The sequence below is a fragment of the Falco biarmicus genome, chromosome 11 (genome assembly GCF_023638135.1).
Source record: "Falco biarmicus isolate bFalBia1 chromosome 11, bFalBia1.pri, whole genome shotgun sequence".
Lineage (NCBI taxonomy): Eukaryota > Metazoa > Chordata > Aves > Falconiformes > Falconidae > Falco > Falco biarmicus.
The window spans coordinates 28,802,867-28,819,072 of NC_079298.1; the positions used below are offsets into that span (position 1 = coordinate 28,802,867).

The 16,206-nt window shown below is 61.8% G+C and overlaps 3 protein-coding genes across 5 annotated transcripts; all 3 read right to left on the bottom strand.

Annotated features, from left to right (window-relative positions):
- Nucleotides 1-24: 24 nt before the first annotated feature.
- On the bottom strand, nucleotides 25-5,229 carry LOC130156748 (flavin-containing monooxygenase 5-like). Its single transcript, XM_056355505.1, is given in 8 exon segments — nucleotides 25-734; nucleotides 818-890; nucleotides 1,306-1,670; nucleotides 1,747-1,946; nucleotides 2,203-2,345; nucleotides 3,096-3,258; nucleotides 3,340-3,528; nucleotides 4,530-5,229. Coding segments are annotated over 8 exon segments (1,623 nt in total). The 5' UTR covers nucleotides 4,665-5,229; the 3' UTR covers nucleotides 25-379.
- A 133-nt stretch (nucleotides 5,230-5,362) lies between these two features.
- On the bottom strand, nucleotides 5,363-10,866 carry LOC130156749 (flavin-containing monooxygenase 5-like). 3 transcript variants are annotated; one of them, XM_056355506.1, is made up of 10 exons: nucleotides 10,689-10,866; nucleotides 9,876-10,051; nucleotides 9,105-9,262; nucleotides 8,728-8,916; nucleotides 8,484-8,646; nucleotides 8,099-8,241; nucleotides 7,481-7,680; nucleotides 6,779-7,128; nucleotides 6,360-6,432; nucleotides 5,363-6,113 (listed from the first exon to the last, which is right to left on the bottom strand). In XM_056355506.1, the coding sequence occupies exons 3-10, from the start codon at nucleotides 9,234-9,236 to the stop codon at nucleotides 5,768-5,770; spliced, it is 1,596 nt and encodes a 531-aa protein (XP_056211481.1). In that variant the 5' UTR covers nucleotides 9,237-9,262; nucleotides 9,876-10,051; nucleotides 10,689-10,866; the 3' UTR covers nucleotides 5,363-5,767. The 3 variants fall into 3 exon arrangements, with proteins under 3 accessions (XP_056211481.1, XP_056211482.1, XP_056211484.1); XM_056355507.1 differs by having other exon boundaries at nucleotides 9,876-10,007; nucleotides 10,689-10,774; XM_056355509.1 differs by lacking the exons at nucleotides 9,876-10,051; nucleotides 10,689-10,866 and adding an exon at nucleotides 9,705-9,837.
- Nucleotides 10,867-12,599: 1,733 nt separating this feature from the next.
- PLPP6 (phospholipid phosphatase 6) lies at nucleotides 12,600-16,034 on the bottom strand. Its single transcript, XM_056355207.1, has 2 exons — nucleotides 15,432-16,034; nucleotides 12,600-13,506 (listed from the first exon to the last, which is right to left on the bottom strand). Exons 1-2 carry the CDS (start codon nucleotides 15,829-15,831, stop codon nucleotides 13,136-13,138), a joined length of 771 nt encoding a protein of 256 aa, XP_056211182.1. The 5' UTR covers nucleotides 15,832-16,034; the 3' UTR covers nucleotides 12,600-13,135.
- Between the last annotated feature and the right edge of the window lie 172 nt (nucleotides 16,035-16,206).

Below are 16,206 nucleotides of genomic sequence, written 5' to 3' on the forward strand. Positions count from 1 at the left end.
ACAGAGGCAGCCCACACAGCGTGGTTCCCGGTCCCCTCAGCACTGGGACAAGCTTTATTGCCCTTTTCTCGAGGGCCCTGGCCAGCCAAGCTCCCGCTTTCCCCGCTGCCTCTGCGCTGACCAAACCCCTGGACAGAGATTGTGGAGCTGCTGGGCCGGGATTTCAGGAAGGGGAACGATCCCTGTCATGGCAGCCCCGGGCAAGACCTGGTGTGGCCCGGGCACCGCAGGAAGATGAGACAGCCCAGGCCGTGTCTTCAAGGAACCGATTCCGTGCCTCCTGGCATGGTGCAGACCTAGCAAGAGACTACAGGAACACCCAGGCCCGAAGGAAAGGAAGCAGATTGCCGGGAGGACCAGCTGTCTCCTTCATTTTAGGTTAAGGAGATAGCAAGACATAGATGAGGGTGGCCACGATCAAGCCAATGCTGAAGACCATGAAGACATGCGGCACGGTGCTGGAGGAGGCAGGGCAGGCCCTGGCCCTGGCTCGCAGGGGCCTGAGCATGCGCTGTCGCTGGGTGAGGATGGCCGCCCTGGCACCTTCCCACCCGCCCGGGCCCCGCAGGCGGTACTGGTATGGCGTGCAGGGCCCGAAGGCCACCTCCAGCGCCAGCTTGGGGTCGGTGAGGAAGAGGGCGAGCAGGTTGGGCTTGACCCCCACCTGGCAGGCGAGCTCGTCCATGTAAGGGATGTAATCCACCTGGATGGTGTGCCGCTGGCTCTTCACGTACCTGCGGGCAGGGAGGGCAGGTGGGTTTGGTGTGTGGGCATAAGGGTAATGGTGGCAGGGACGATGCCTGCGCAGGGTCCTTACCGCTTGGCCATTTTCTCCTTGGTTTGTGTGATGTCAGCCAGCATATCGGCGGATGGCGGTAGGTCCTGCAGCCCTAGGGAAGAGGAGGCTGTAGCTGGAGGGAAGGCTGTGCTGCTTCTGTGACGTGGCTGCTTCTGCAGTCCAGCCTGGCCTCTGCTTGCACATGGAAGCTTTTGGGGCTTTGAGGACATGCCACCACATCAGGAGCAAACTGGGAGGCACAGGCAAAGATAGTGGTGGCAGGAAAGGAAAGGGAGAAGGTGATTTGCTAGGAATGGCACCTGTTAGTGGCCCCTGCAAGAGCAGATGAGTGTGATGCTCACTGCAAAATGCAGTGCTGGGTTTTGTCCTCAGGAAGAAACAAAAGGAGGGTAAAAAGGTGAGCAGAAGGAGTTGGCATGTAAGGAGATGCCACCAGCTGGACACAACTCTGTCATGCTGTAGCTGGAGGAGCCCAGCTTGCATCCCCCCCAAACTGTCTTGCTTACCCTTGAAGACGCGGGTGGCCCAGCGACACTGGAGCTCCGAGATGGGCATGATGGCACCCAGGGGCTGGATGAGGCCAATGAAAGCCAGCGTCGGCTTCTCCAGGTCCGGTGGGAACATGAATTTGTAGAGGGGGATCTGGTTCTCCACCACCTTCACGCAAACCCTCGAGAAGGGGAAGGAGAAGCTGTACCCCGTGGCAAAGACCACTGCATCAATGTCTTCCCTGGTGTCATCCTCAAAGATGGCAGATGTCTCCGTGAACTATGTCTCCGTGAACTCCTTGATGTTTGGCTTCACCTGCACCCTGCCCGAAATGATGCGGTTGGGCAGGTCGTCATTGATGGTCGGGTGCTGGTCAAAGATCCTGGAAGGCACAGACACCTCGTGTGGGCTCAGGCAGCGGGATGGCCAGGTACCTGGGGTGCTGCTCAGGTGCTCACCGGTGCTGGGGCTGCAGGCCATAGAGTGCGTGGTCAAAGTGGGCATTCATCTTCCTCTCCAGATAAAAACTGCTGACGTTTTGAGGCACCAGGCTGCGGAGGAGCTGCACAAAGCGGCTGAGGTAGGAGAAGTCGAAGGGGTACCCACCATCTGCCACCCGGTGCAGCACCCAGGTCCCGCGCTTGGTGCTGAGGAAGACCTGGGAGGAAGGAGAGGAGAGGCAGTGGTGTTGCAGCATCCTTGGGACCCGGCTGGGCCCCCGCCGTGCTCCTTGGACAGCAGGGATGCCAGCACAGCTGCTGGGACCACAACAGCCACCCCCACTGAGAGGGGATAGGGTGCTTGTGGCCGGGTGCTGGAGGGAGAGGAGCCCACAGGGGGTGGCACGGTGGTTTTTAGTGCCCTCCGGGATTTAAATAATAAGTACCCCAGCCCTGGCAGCTCTCCTAGCACACCTGCTTGGCTGTGTGGCTGAGCTCCACCGCGATGTCAATGCCTGAATTCCCGGTGCCAACCACGACTACCCTCTTGCCTGAAAAGGACTGTGGGCTCTTGTAGTCCCGGCTGTGCAGGTACCAGCCCTCAAACTTATCCAGGCCTGGAAGAGAGAGGGAAGCCATGCCATACTGGGATGTGAGGCTGGGGGGGCTGTCCCCCTGCTCAGACTGGTGGTGTGTTTTGGGAACAGGTTGGGACCAACAGGAGCGACACAGCCCTGGGATGGTGCCCAGAGAGGCAGTGGCATCTCTAGCCTGGGAGATGCCCAGTGTGGCCCTGAGCATCCTGCTCTGGCTTTGGGGCTGGCCTGGCTTGGAGCAGGGCTTGGACTGGAGACCTCCATGCTCCCGTCCCCAAATCCTCCTGCAGTTCCCCCAGTGTCAGGCATTGGAGGCAGAGGAGCAGCTGGGGTCTGTGCCATCCTGCCAGACCCTGGTGACAGTGTGCTCCAGCCTGTTCCCCAGTCAGAGGGTCTCCACAGCTGAAAGCCCTCCAGGCATTTTTGCCTGGCACCCAGAGGAGAAGGCCACCACCAGCACTGAGCTCTCAAGCCTGGCCGGGGGAGCTGGAAAGCCCAGCTGGTGCGTGGCCAGCCACACGGGGAGCCTGTCTGCGGTGGGGGAGGTGAGCTGGCAGCAGAACAGGGCGCTTTGGTCAGGTGCATGGCAAGAGGCACTGAGGACAGGCCACCGAGATGGATGGGATGGCAGCAGGCTCATGCAATCCCACCTGGTGCATTAACCTGTGGAGGCATTTTTTGTCAGCAGCCAGAGTGGGGTGGGGGCTGAGCTGGAAAGGAGGGTGGTCCCAGGAGTGTGAGGGATCGGGTGAGCGGCCCGCGGGGCGGTACCTGGGAAGGTGTTCAGCGGGAGATGTGCCTCCGTGTGGTGCCCGGTGCACACCAGCACAGCGTCAAAGACGGCCGCCTCCTGCTTCCCATCACGCTCCGTCACCACGTCCCACTGCCCCGTGGTGGCGAAGTCGGGGCGCTTGGACACCCGGCACACGCTGGTCTGGGGGCAGGGGAGGCAGAGTCAGGCACCCCGTGCCCCCTGGCCCCGCCGCCACTGCCCCCCGGAGCCCCCACCTCTCACCCTGAGGCGAATGTGGCGGAGCAGGTCGAAGTGCCGGGCGTACATGCGGAAGTATTCCATGATCTTGGAGTTGTGCATGTAGTTGGGGAAGTTGTCAGGGATGGGGAAGTCACTGAAGCACATCATCTCCTTGGAGGTGTTGATGATGACGGAGCGGTAGATGCTGGCACGGCCCTCCTCGGGGTGCTCCTGCGGGAGCAGGACACAGCTTGGCGCCGGCCGGGGACCCCAGGGCTGCCAGCCTGCCCTGCCAGGCACCTCACCATGCTTGTAGGTGCAGGATTAAGCCACAGGTGGTCATAGCACCTGTCTGCACCCAGCGTCCTCCCCCGGGTGCAACCGCCCACCCCACAAAACAGGGAAAGAGAAAGCTCTGAGTTGGCGGGGGCCATGCAGTGGTGACAGCAAGTTGTGGGAGGTCTTGTGCCTCGGTTCCCCCACTCTCCCTGCGGCCCCCATGAGGCAGAGCATTCCCAAAGCTGTCCGCGCTGTCATTGCCCCGGTGACCACATTGGGTCTCTCCGGTTCCTGAGCCACAGGTGCTGCCAGCTGAGCGGGGCGCTCCTGCCCCTGGGGTCTCTGCCTGGCTCTGCTCCACCGTGGGTGGAACCAGTGAACTGTAACCCAACCACCCCGATTCCCAGGCTGGTGTGGCACCCTGTGCGTCCCCCCCAGGCTCTCCCAGGCAGGTATCAGGCTGCTCTTTTTGTGGGTGGGTCCCCAGGGGAAAAATCAGCAGCTTTGTTATAGGTGGGGCAGAAAAGAGCGCCGGGGCTTCCCCCGCGGCAGGGAGAGCCAAGGCACAGGGGAGGCAGTGCTTGGTGCCTGTGGGCAAACGGCTCAGGGGCAGGGAGAGGAGCAACTGGGACTTCCAGGGAAGGGCTGGGTAAGACGGGGACTGGGACAGACAGCAGGGTCAGATGGGAAAGCGAGCTCTGGAGTAAGGTCCTTAGGGAGGGTCTGTCCTGCTGCTGGGGGGAAGGAGGCAGGGCCGGTGTGGCTGGTACACCAGCTGGCACCAGGGGGACCTCCCCCTACCAGAGCATTTTTTCTTTTCCGTGGCCTTTCTTGGAAGCCTGCCTGCGCACCCACGCAGAGCAAGGGAGCGGTGCTTCACTAGCTGCCAGCGATCCATCCCAGTCCCACCCGTGCTGCTGCCACGGGGCAGGCTGGCAGGGCACGGGGCTTACCTCGAAGCGCCAGAGCCCCCCGATGTCCCAGCTCCTCTCGAAGCAGGTGGGGACCAGCCCCTCATCCAGGCAGCATTTCAGGGCGCACAGGCCAGAGGCACCAGCACCGATGATGGCTACTCTCCGGGCAGCCATGTCCCACGGTGTGGTTGTGGCAGGGGTGCTGGGGAAGCCTCAGCCAGGGACAAAACGCGCTCAGGAGGGTGTGGAGCCTGGCAGGTCACACCAGTGCTGCTCAGTTGGGGATGGCTGTTCCTGTGCTCCCCATGGAGGACTGAGGTCAGCTGGTGTGTCACAGGAGGTGTGTTTCTTCCAGACATGATCTACAGGTTCCCCTTGCTGCCGTGCCACACCTCCTGCCCGCGCCCACCCGCTGCAAGAGTTTTATTAGGTGCTGTAAGTGCTTAATGGTGCCGACGCTGCCCTGGGACTTCGTGGGTTTGGGGGGTGAGATGCGGCTGAGCTCCATATTTCAGCAGGTCATGGCATGGAAAACAAAACCAGGAGATGCTCGGAGCACTGGTAGCCAGCAGCTATGCCAGCCTCAGCATGTGGTGGTCGGGACCCCGTTGTCACCTCTCTGGGTCCCGAACCCACCTGGCCATCTTCTGGAGGGGCTGTGTGCTGGTGACGAGGGTGGCACTGAGCCATGCTGCTGTGACCCCTGTGACCTGCTCCGGCACTGCACACCCTGAGTGCAGCAGTTTTGCTGTGAATACATGTGTGTGCATGCATGCAACCCACGCTGCCACGGTTGTGACCTCAAACCTGCGCGCATCCCCCCTGGCGTGCAGGGGGTCACGGTGGTGTCAGGAACGGGACAGACGCCTGTCTCTGTTTAACACATTTATCCAGTTAGGAAGTCTGCTGTGCTATTTAGCTATTGTGTGAATGGGCCAGGGGTGGCATGGCTGGGTTAGAGGTGACAGAAAAGCCCAGTGTGTTACTGCTGGGTCAAAAGCTCTGGCTGAGAGGGACTGGATTTTACTCGTGTGAGAGCATTTCCTCCTCTGGCCCTGGCAGCAGCTCCCCAGGGAGGCGCAGAGCAGGCACTGAGGCATTATTCCAGCAGCTGGGGAGACTCTGTGCATCCCAAGCTCATGGTGTGGCCACGGCGGGGGACGTGCCAGGCAGAAGGAGGGCTCTTGCCATGGTTCCCAGGCTGTCATGGGACAGGGGGTGGCCAGCCAGGCCCCTCAGCACATTGCAGAGCCTCCCTTCCCGCGCTTGTAGGGCACCTACAAGTAAGCAAAAACAAAGGCAAGGACGGCCACAGCCCCGACCAGCTTGAAAATGAGGGGCACGGCAGGGGCGGAGGGGTGGTCTTCCACGTGCCGTGTCTGCAGGGGCTTGATGATGCGCTGTCGCTGGGTGAGGATGGCCGCCCTGGCACCTTCCCACCCGCCCGGGCCCCGCAGGCGGTACTGGTATGGCGTGCAGGGCCCGAAGGCCACCTCCAGCGCCAGCTTGGGGTCGGTGAGGAAGAGGGCGAGCAGGTTGGGCTTGACCCCCACCTGGCAGGCGAGCTCGTCCATGTAAGGGATGTAATCCACCTGGATGGTGTGCCGCTGGCTCTTCACGTACCTGCGGGCAGGGAGGGCAGGTGGGTGCTGGCAGCAGGGGCAGCAGTGCCCCACATGCCGGCAAGGTGGTACTGGGGGGACCGCCATCGGGAGGGAATCAGCGGGATGGGGGTAGTGCGGCTAGGCACATCCCTGCCGTTTGTCGGCATGGCCAAATGTGCTGGGACGTAGCCAGGGGACAGGATGGGTGCCTACATGCAGCTGTGCCCAAACCAGCTCCCTCCCTGTTCCCTGAGGAGGGTCTTACTCCTTCGCCATCGCTTCTCTCTTCTTCTTGATGTCAGCCTCCATGTCGTGCCGTGGGGGAAGCTTGTTCAGCCCTAGGGAGGATAAGCCACAGCATGGGGGTGCTGCACCCCGCTGGCAACAATGGCCACTGTGGTGCTGCTCTTGCTGGCACCACCGTGGCTGGCAGTCTGGCACCTGCGGCATGTCCAAGCTCCTTGGGATGGGAAGGAGTAGCCCATGGGGCTCAGGGTACAGATGTCCCTGTGCTGCTCAGGCAAAAGCCCAGCTCACCACCACAGCTGCAGGACGGCCGTGCCGTTCCCCATGGCCAGATGGCACAGCTGGCTGCTGCCTCCCAGGCATGTCTGTGCACCATTTGCGCCGGCACCAGGGGTGCAAGCCCAGGCTGCAGCCACAGGGGAGGTTTGCCTTGCTTACCCTTGAAGACGCGGGTGGCCCAGCGACACTGGAGCTCCGAGATGGGCATGATGGCACCCAGGGGCTGGATGAGGCCAATGAAAGCCAGCGTCGGCTTCTCCAGGTCCGGTGGGAACATGAATTTGTAGAGGGGGATCTGGTTCTCCACCACCTTCACGCAACCCTCGAGGAAGGGGAAGGAGAAGCTGTACCCCGTGGCAAAGACCACGGCATCAATGTCTTCCCTGGTGCCATCCTCAAAGATGGCAGATGTCTCCGTGAACTCCTGAACGTTGGGCTTCACCTGCACCCTGCCCGAAATGATGCGGTTGGGCAGGTCGTCATTGATGGTCGGGTGCTGGTTAAAGATCCTGGAAGGTACAAGGAGCCATGAGGGCACTGGGGTAGTGTGTCTCTGCTCCACGTCCTGCTCCAGCCCCTGCTCCCTGCTCTGGGTATGCTCAGCCCCAGGGATGCTCATTCCCAGTGGGGCTGGTCCCCCAGGGACGCTGGGCAGCTGCCACTGCACTGGTGACACTGTGGGTCCCTGGAAGGAGCAGTGGTGGCTCCCTTGAGCATTGTCTGGGCACAACACAGCTATTGACTCCATTTCCAGGGCTGGTGCCTTGGCCCCAGCCTGAGCACAGCGAGCATGGCCAAGTGGGACTGGACATGGTGGGAGGCGGAGAGCCCCTCCTGGGCAGGGGGAGCATTTGCTGGCACCTGTGCTTTGGCTTCAGGCCATAGTGCGAGTGGTCAAATCTGGCGTTCAGCTGGTTCTCGGCAAGGTGGCACACTATGGACGGGCTCAGCAGCTTCTTCAGGAATGCCTTCATGCGGGTGGTGAAGATGACATCGATGGGGTAGCCCTGATCTCCAACGCGGTTGAGGATCCATGCCCCCCGGCGGGTGCTGAGGAAGACCTGGGCAAGGAAGTATGCATTGCTCCTGAAGGCTGTGATGGTCCTGGGGGGCTGCCCTTAGGGGGGTACGTGTCCTTGCCCCAGGATCACTCCTCTTTGTGCTGCCCAAGTGCTGAGTGAAGACCCGGACGGCAATGAGCTGGCGGTCAGCACCCAGCAGGGAGAGGTAGGGAAGAGCCGCAGGGGCAGTGCCAGCCCGGGGCTTGGGGATGGAAATCAGGGTATCCATACGGGATCAAGTCTTGACTTCCACTGTTGCCTGGTGGCTGGGATTGGTGGGTGCCAGCACTGCCAAAACCAGCAAGTGCCAGGTCGGAGCAGTGGCTGTGCCAGAGCCTGTGTCCTGGTGTCCTTGTGGAGCCAGCAGTGTCCCATGGGGGGCTGTCCTGCCCCCCAGGACCCCACTCTTGCTGCTCACCTGCTTGGCCGTGTGGCTGATCTCCACGGCCAGGTCCGACCCTGAATTCCCGATCCCGATGACAATGACCCTCTTGTCAGTGAAAGCCCAAGCGTCCTTGTAGTCTCGGCTGTGGAGGTAGAAGCCCTTGAACTTCTCGATTCCTGTGGGCAGGGAGGAGGGATGCTTGGCTTCTTGCCGCTGAGCTGGAGGGTCACCTCCTCAAAATCTGAAATGGGGATGCTCCCTGGCCCCACCAGACCCCTTCTGGGGAGCGTGGGACTGCTCCTGGAGCCAAAGCAAGGTAGGGAAACGCTGGGGCTAGGAGGAGGAGCAGCAGGAAGAACAGAGACCGCCACAACTGGGCTTGCTGGGGTCTCTCCTTGGCCAGCCCGCGGGGCGGTACCTGGGAAGGTGTTCAGCGGGAGATGTGCCTCCGTGTGGTGCCCGGTGCACACCAGCACAGCGTCAAAGACGGCCGCCTCCTGCTTCCCATCACGCTCCGTCACCACGTCCCACTGCCCCGTGGTGGCGAAGTCGGGGCGCTTGGACACCCGGCACACGCTGGTCTGGGGGCAGGGGAGGCAGAGTCAGGCACCCCGTGCCCCCTGGCCCCGCCGCCACTGCCCCCCGGAGCCCCCACCTCTCACCCTGAAGTGAATGTGGCGGAGCAGGTCGAAGTGCCGGGCGTACATGCGGAAGTATTCCATGATCTTGGAGTTGTGCATGTAGTTGGGGAAGTCGTCGGGGATGGGGAAGTCACTGAAGCACATCATCTCCTTGGAGGTGTTGATGATGACGGAGCGGTAGATGCTGGCACGGCCCTCCTCGGGGTGCTCCTGTGGGAGCGGGACACGGCTCAGGGCTGGCCAGGGCTGACGTGGCGGCCCTTTGTGTGAAGCCCCTACCCTCAACCTCGCCCCCAGGACCCTGCCGTGGCTGGCTGTGTGCAACACTACCAGCTGCCACTGGTCTCCAGCTGCTGTGGTGCTGCCCCCCAGCAGGACACGTGGCCAGCAGGGCTTACCTCAAACCTCCAGAGCCCCCCGATGTCCCCTGTCCTCTCGAAGCAGACGGGTTCCAGCCCCTCTTGCAGGCAGGCTTTGATGGCGCACAGCCCGCTGCTGCCCCCTCCAATGATGGCCACTCTCTTCGCCATGCTGCCCTCCGCCACGGGGTCTTTGCCTGGGGACAGTGCCGGAGAGTGGGGGTGAGGGGTGCAGCCATGCAAAATTTTGGCCCTGTGCACCAAAGAGGTCCCAAGCTGAGAGGTAGCCCCCCAAAAATTTGTCCGGGGCAGCTGTGAAGCAACTGCTGTCCCCCTCCCCGGCAGGGACCTGGCCAGTGCTGGGGTTTTGCACCACCACGGTATTGCCCCTGAATGCCATGAGGGGAAATGCTACCGAGTGCCAGGGAGCCTCCAAATCTCTCACCCACACTACGTCCCCGTGGTGGAGGAGTGCCAGAGTGCCCCGTTCTGCCGCGGGGACCGACGGCTCCCTCCAGGGTGGGCAACAGCCCCTCCACCTGCCCTTTGCCCTCTCCCTTCCCCGGGGAGATGCCTGTTGTGCGACCCCAGCACCCACAGCATGCCAGTGACCCACAGGGACCGGGGACTGCAACCGACCTGCTGCCCAGGGAAGGCCAGCGGCAAGCACGGAGCCACAGGAGAGCCCCTGCCGGGTTGTCCCAACCCGTGACGCCCGACGGTGGCTTGGCTTTATGGTGCGCAGTGGCCGTGAGCAGGGCCTCCCCCTCCGTCACGCCTCCCACGGGGCCGGGGAGAGGAAGGCTGTACCTGGCTGGCTCCCAGCTGCCTGCTTGGCTCTTCCGGCAGCGGCTCTTGCTACAGCCTGGGATGGTGGTGTAAGGAGCCACCGCAGGCGCCTTGCTGGGAGCCCCCGTGCTGGGACACCGTAGGGACACGGGGCTGCAGGAGAGGCAGAGACGCAGCTGGCCCTTGTGGCATGGACACTGCGTAAGCAAACACTGCCCTGAATGTTAACCTTTGGAATTATCAGGATTAGCCCAACCCTGTTTATGCCGATACCCGGGGCACACGCAGCACCGGCTGCTCTGGTGGCACCCAGCACCACGTCACACACCCCCCCCCCCCCCCCCCCCCCCCCCGTGGCCCTGGGCTGGGCACATGAGCATAGCATCCCCACGGCCGGCTCCTGGGCCAGCAGGACCCGGGTGTGAGAAGCACCATGCTGCTGGGGTGTCAGTGGTGCTGGGGTGGTGGGACTGGTTAGGAAAAGGCTCTCCCGGGCAGCTGGAGGCACGGAGCAGGCGGCTGGGGAGCCCACCGCTGGCTTCTGGCACATCGGTGGCTGCACAGCCCCTGGGGGCTGCAGGAGAAATTTGCTCTCCTGTGTCTGGGGAGCTTCACCCCAGAGCTGAGCAGGGCGCAGGGCTGCAGAGGGGCCAAGCTCTGCAGCTGAAACCATTTTAACATTCCAAGACTCGTAATATGTTTGCGGTAAGTATAATAAAGCTCCTCCTGTCCCTCAGTGTTGGCTAGGGCTGATCTCTGCCGGGGGCAGAGGTGTCGAGCTGTCAGCCCCCACGCTGTGCCTGCCTGCTGAAAAGCACTGAAAGCATCTCTTACCGGGCAAGGGGATTGGCACGGGGATGGCGAGGGGGCAGCACTGGCAGTGCCACCCTCCCTGCTCCGCTCTCAGCTGGCTTCTGGCTCTTTTCTAAGTTCGGCAGGGACTGTCCAGGGGCAACAGGTACAGGAGACTTTACCCCAGCCCTCAACCCAACCACTGTGGTATGAAACCTCTGCGCAGGTTGTCTTCAAATTTGCCCTTCTCCCTTGGCAGCTACGAGAGGCTGCGCAGCCCTGGACTTTGTCCCCACTGTGCTTGGGCTCATGGCCCGACCAAACCGTTGCCATCAGCCACAGGGAACCACGGGAGTGCACCAGGGTCAAGCCATGGCATTTCAGTCAAGGATGGCTTGTTGCTGTCCATGGGGAAGCCACAGCCCCCCGCATCTGGCAAGCACCGGGGATGTGCGGTGTGGTGGGCAGGGCATGTGGACACATCTGTTCAGGGCTTCCACAGCGGGCAGAGGTGCCTGTGCTGTGGGACAAGCTGAGCAGAAAGCACCAGTCTCCTCCTTCCTATCACCAGGCTGGCACCTCGGCCAGTGACGAGTGACAAGGAGCGATGGACACAAGCACAAAAGGAGATCAGAGGTCTTGCTGGCAGAGGCGGGCAGAGGCAGAGCTGAGGTGAGAGGGTGGCTGGGCAGCCTGTGAGCCAGCAGGGCCATGCACTGGTGATGGTGGGTGGCACCAAGCAGCTTGTGGAAGGTCCTGCAGGTGAGTCAGGAGCAACTTCTAGCACACGCGTATGCATGTGGGAAGAAGCCACAGATACACACAGTTGCTGCCCTACTCTTCCATGGCCTGCAGAGGAGGATCCCAACAGCTGCAAGAACCACTTGGATGAAAAGCACTGTGGTTTTGGGAAAAAGTAAAGCTAGGATGTTTTGTCACAGCCCAACAAGCCCAGATCATCCCAAACCCTGACCATGCCACAGCATGCCAGCTGCCCGTAATCGCACAGCCACCAGAGCTTGTCTCTGCCTTGGGGTGGGAGGGCTGGCCAGGTGCTGCTGTGTACCTGCTGGACTGGCCCAGCGGCTGCCAGGCACGTGGTGCAACCCAGGGGATTTTTTTTCAGGCACTGGAGTACCAGCAGCCCCCAGGCTGCTCCTGCACCTTCACCCTTAAACACTGCCTGGTTTTAATACGACTTATCCCATGATTTCAAGGGCCTGAGTGCACTAATAGACCTTAATGGCCATGACAAGCCTCACCTGGGGCCAGTCACTCCCAGTCAGATGTCGAGAGTCACTAAGCTCAGTCCAGAGCCCTCACTCCATCTGGCTGTGGCCTCTGTTGATGTGGATTCTGTGCTTTTCTGGCTCAGTCTCAGCCCTGACTCATTACAGAGGCTCCACACGGTCCCCTCCCGCCAAGGACAAGCAGTCCTCCATGAGAAACTAGGCTGCCAGGACCAAGGGTGCCAGGGTAGGAAAGCCAGCCTGCCCGGAGCACAGGAGCTGCGGTGGTGGCTGGCAGAGCCAGAGCCTCTGGCTGCAGGGGGTGCAGGTAAGGCTCAGCGCCCAGGGCTGCCCCGCAGCCTGCGTGAGGGCGTACTGCTGGCTGCTAGGCTGTAGGGAAGGGGCTCGCTCTGCAGGATGCTGTCAGCAGCACTGGTAACGTGCTGACAAACAGGAATTGCTGTGAATGTGCTGTACCCCCCCCCCCCCCGCCCCCCCTGAGACTTGACAAGCTGAAGCTCTCACGAGGGCTTCAGGAGCAGGCTGCTGCTGGGAGCTGCCTCCCCTGTTACCCGGTGCCTTGGAGATGGCATGGATGGACCAAACCCTTGGGCACACCATCCCTTCCCCATGGCGCTGGGAGCCAGGTGCCCACGTCCTCACTGCTTAGAGCTGGCCTCAGTGCAGTACTTAAATTGAGATTAATAGGGAAGAGACGGATTGCTTAGGAAGGCAGAGCTCTTTATGAACCTGAGGACAGACCCCAGAGAGACCCTCCCGGCAGACATAATGGAGCAGATTGTGCAGGGCATGTTTGCGACAGTAACACAGTGACAGTGATTTACAGCATACAGATACATGGGCTATGGCAGAGAAATCTCCGCAAAGCCACAGCTACCACATACATCATATGCCAACGCAGCAGGTGTCCAGCAAGAACATGCAGATTCACAGCATCAGCAGCGAGCTGCTGGATGAACGTGCTGAGCCTCCCCTGGGCTCTGCAGGGACTGGTATTTTTTCATGGGGGAACAGTCAGTGCTGCTGCTTGGCCAGTGCACGCCCTGCCCGACAGCCCATCAGGAAGGCAAGACAGCACCAAACACCTAAGTGCAGGCACAGGAGCCTGCAGCACCGCTAGTGTCAAAGTCTTGGCTGGACAGATGGGGTCTAGGATGTGAGTTCAAGTCCCGGTATCCCCTCCCTGTGCGTGCTCAGAAACCCAGGCACATGCCTCCAGCTTTGGGAAGGAGTCAGCTATCAACGGCTCCAGAGCGCAAAGAGGGCAGGCGCGTTGAGTGGGGACAGCCAGCAGTACTCCACCACGCTGTACAGTGCATAGCCCAGGAGCAAACCAAAGAGCACGTCCGTCATATTGTGCCTGCCCAGCATGACCCTCGAAATGCTGACGATGAGAGCCCAGAGCACCACGAGGACCCGCAGCGGGACGGCCAGCACCAGGTGACGTAGAATGAAGCGGGAGACCAGGGCAGCTCTGGTGGCGTGGCCGGACGGGAAGGAGTACTTGTCCACCGAGATGGTGACAAACATGTCCATCTTGTTGTGGGTGGGCCGCTGCCGCTTGACAAGCCCTTTCACCACTGCCACCAGCACGAGATCCAGCAGCAATGCTAGGAGACAGTAACTGTAAGTGAGCAAGGTTTGGGTTTTGGGGTGTGCTGGGTTTTTTGGTCGGTTCTCCCCGTCCCCCTCGGCTCCATGGAAAACAAGGCAATAAACAAAGCAGCCATTAGCTAAGAAGAAAGCACTTGGTTACCAAAACCTGCTAAGAGGAGGCAGTATTTCCCATGGCTACAATACCCAGGCAGGGAGAGCATGGCAGTCAGCCAGCACTTGGCCTTCTCCAGCACATCTTCAGTCTCTGCTCTTGCTGCACGCAGCCCTCATGCAAGGCCAGACCCTCTCCTGCCACAGCCAGCAACAGGGCTCTGCCCAGCTTGCACTCAAGGGCTGTTCTTTCTGCGTAAAATCTGATCTTGCCATGACTCGGGGCCCAAACCCACCCTTAATCTGAAGGCAACAGCGGGGTTAATATTCCCCACAACTCCCTTCCCGACAGCCGTGCTAACTCAGCATTGCTTTGCCTTTCCTTCCTGGCTGGGGGGACAAACTGACCCGGGTGAACGATCGATCCACTTCAACTACTCAGCCAGAGCTCAGCGTGAGGGGCCTCAGCTTGTGGGCGGCCAGAGCTCCGGTGGTCTGGCTTCTCCCTGCGGCTGGCAGGATTAACGCCAGAAAGTTAACCGCACTTCGGTTTTCAGGAGCGGAATAAAGGGTGACTTAAATAATGGTAGCTGGCCCCCAGAGAGCTAAAGGCTGTTGCAGTAGAAGTCACCTGTGAGCAGCATTCAGCCAGTATTTGGCAAGAGCAGCTTCCCACGTAGGGCAGAGGGTGCTTTCTTCATCCCCATTAGCTCGGCTAGCCCAGTGCCCACAGCCAGGGCTACTTCTTCCAAGGCAGTCTCGTGAGAGGCTGACTTCTGCTTGTCCTAAGGCTTATTTCTGGACACCAAATCTTTTGGTCACTTCAGTCCATTCCCTTTGGTTAAATACCTGTACCTCCCAACCCCCCTTAAATATAGTTCAATTGCTTTTTCCCGTTTTACATATGGTTTGGGATGTTCAGCTGGGACATTAGGGAACGCTCCTTTCCCACATGGGTGCTGCAACCCTGGGACAGGGCCCCTGAGAGGTGGTGGCTGGCCAAGGCCCTGGTGCTGGGACAGACCTCCTCGAAGCAGAGGTCAGGTTGAAAGCCTCCAGGTCCTTTCCCACAGCCCTGCCGTGCGGGACTGTAATTTAATCACGTGTTGCTAGATGAAAAAGATGAGTAAACTCATATGTTTCCCACCAAAAGGATACAAATTCAAATAATAAGTGTGAGACACCAATTATTTGCAACTTCATAGAAGAGTAAGAACTTGGACCCTAAAAAGGTGTGTTGCTCTGGAGCGACTACGGTTTCTAAGTGAGCAAAAATGAGGAATCTAAGTACACCTAATAGGACGGGATGCCGGGGTGGGGGGGAATGTTACACCACACAAGATTAAAACGCATGCTTTGAGGTGAGTCTCCTCGCTTGCTGATACAGATCAATCCATGCAGGTACTACCTGCGGGGAGCCCAGGGGTGCAGACGTCTGCGTGCCAGAGCAGCTTTTCAGGGAACAGGCTGGTGGCTCAACACTAGGCAGCTGCACCTGGAATGCGCTGTTCTGATAAGCCGAAGAGCTAAAAGAGAGTTCAGCTCCCCGAAAGTCTTGTGCAACCGCAGGAGCAGTTTGGCTGTCAGGAGTTTCGCAGGCCGTGGGTCGGAGCTGTGACGTGCGCCGTACCCAGGCCACCATGCCCTGCGGCTGCAGGGTTACCCGCGCTGGTGCCAGGCACCCCGGGTGAGCCCGCGCCCGTCACTCAGCACCAGCTAGCACCCTCGGGGCTGTGCGAGGCTGAGGTTCACCCAGCTCTGCCCCGTCCCCCAGGTCCCCTTGCCGCCCCCCGCCTCGCAGAGCCCCGCGGTGAGCCCCCAGCCTCACCGAACAGCAGGTTGAGCAGCACCTCCCTGGCGGCAGAGCTGTGGCTCTGGCAGAGCCCGTAGCAGGTGCCGAGCAGCCAGGGGACGCCGTGCCCCGACACCTCGATGACCTTCATCAGGGGCCGCGCGCTGCCCCAGGCCGAGCCCTCGGCCGCGCAGACCCCCAGGCGCTTGGAGGCCCAGAGGTCGATGGCGAGCAGGGAGCTGAGGGCGATGCCCACGAAGGACGGGTTCAGCTTCATGCAGTCCTCCTCGGGCAGCGCGGCCGCCGCGGGGCCGCCCGCCTCCCGCCGCCGCGCCGGGCTGTCGGGGGCGCCGGGGCCGCGCTGGCTCACCAGGGACAGGAACTCGGGGCGGCCGCCGCCGCCGCGCCGGTCGCGGCTGCTCCGAGGGCTCGGCATGGCGGGAGGCCTGCGAGAGGCGTGGGGCCCGTCACCGCCCGCCGCGCCTGCTCCGGCCGCCCGGCAACCGGCATGGCACCCCCCGCGCGGGGCCGCTTCCCCTCCCGGACGGCGCCCCGCTCCTCCCGCCGCACCCCCAAGGGCACACCGCCGCCTGCTCGGTACCGGGCAGTCCCACCGCGGCGCCGCTTCCCCTTCCGCCTCCCCCCGCCGGCCGCGGTGCAGCCGGCTGCCGCGGCGCCCCCTGGCGGCGGGGAGGCCCCTCCGTCCGGCCGCGGCCCGCGGGGCGGGGCTCGCCCCGCCTCCCCCCGCCCCCCGCCCCCTCCCCGGGCGCACGTGCCCGCCCCGGCCGGCGTACGGCAGCCGGCGAGGGCC

What these genes read in the sequence shown, in the direction of transcription:
- LOC130156749 (XM_056355506.1), bottom strand. Translation starts at nt 9,236, where the DNA reads ATGGCGAAGAGAGTGGCCATCATTGGAGGGGGCAGCAGCGGGCTGTGC. An exon ending in CCCGCTGAACACCTTCCCAG is followed by an intron (nt 8,242 to 8,483) that starts GTACCGCCCCGC and finishes CCCTGCCCACAG; the next exon opens with GAATCGAGAAGTTCAAGGGC. An exon ending in GGCCACCCGCGTCTTCAAGG is followed by an intron (nt 6,433 to 6,778) that starts GTAAGCAAGGCA and finishes TATCCTCCCTAG; the next exon opens with GGCTGAACAAGCTTCCCCCA.
- PLPP6 (XM_056355207.1), bottom strand. Translation starts at nt 15,831, where the DNA reads ATGCCGAGCCCTCGGAGCAGCCGCGACCGGCGCGGCGGCGGCGGCCGC. An exon ending in GCTGCTCAACCTGCTGTTCG is followed by an intron (nt 13,507 to 15,431) that starts GTGAGGCTGGGG and finishes ACTGTCTCCTAG; the next exon opens with CATTGCTGCTGGATCTCGTG.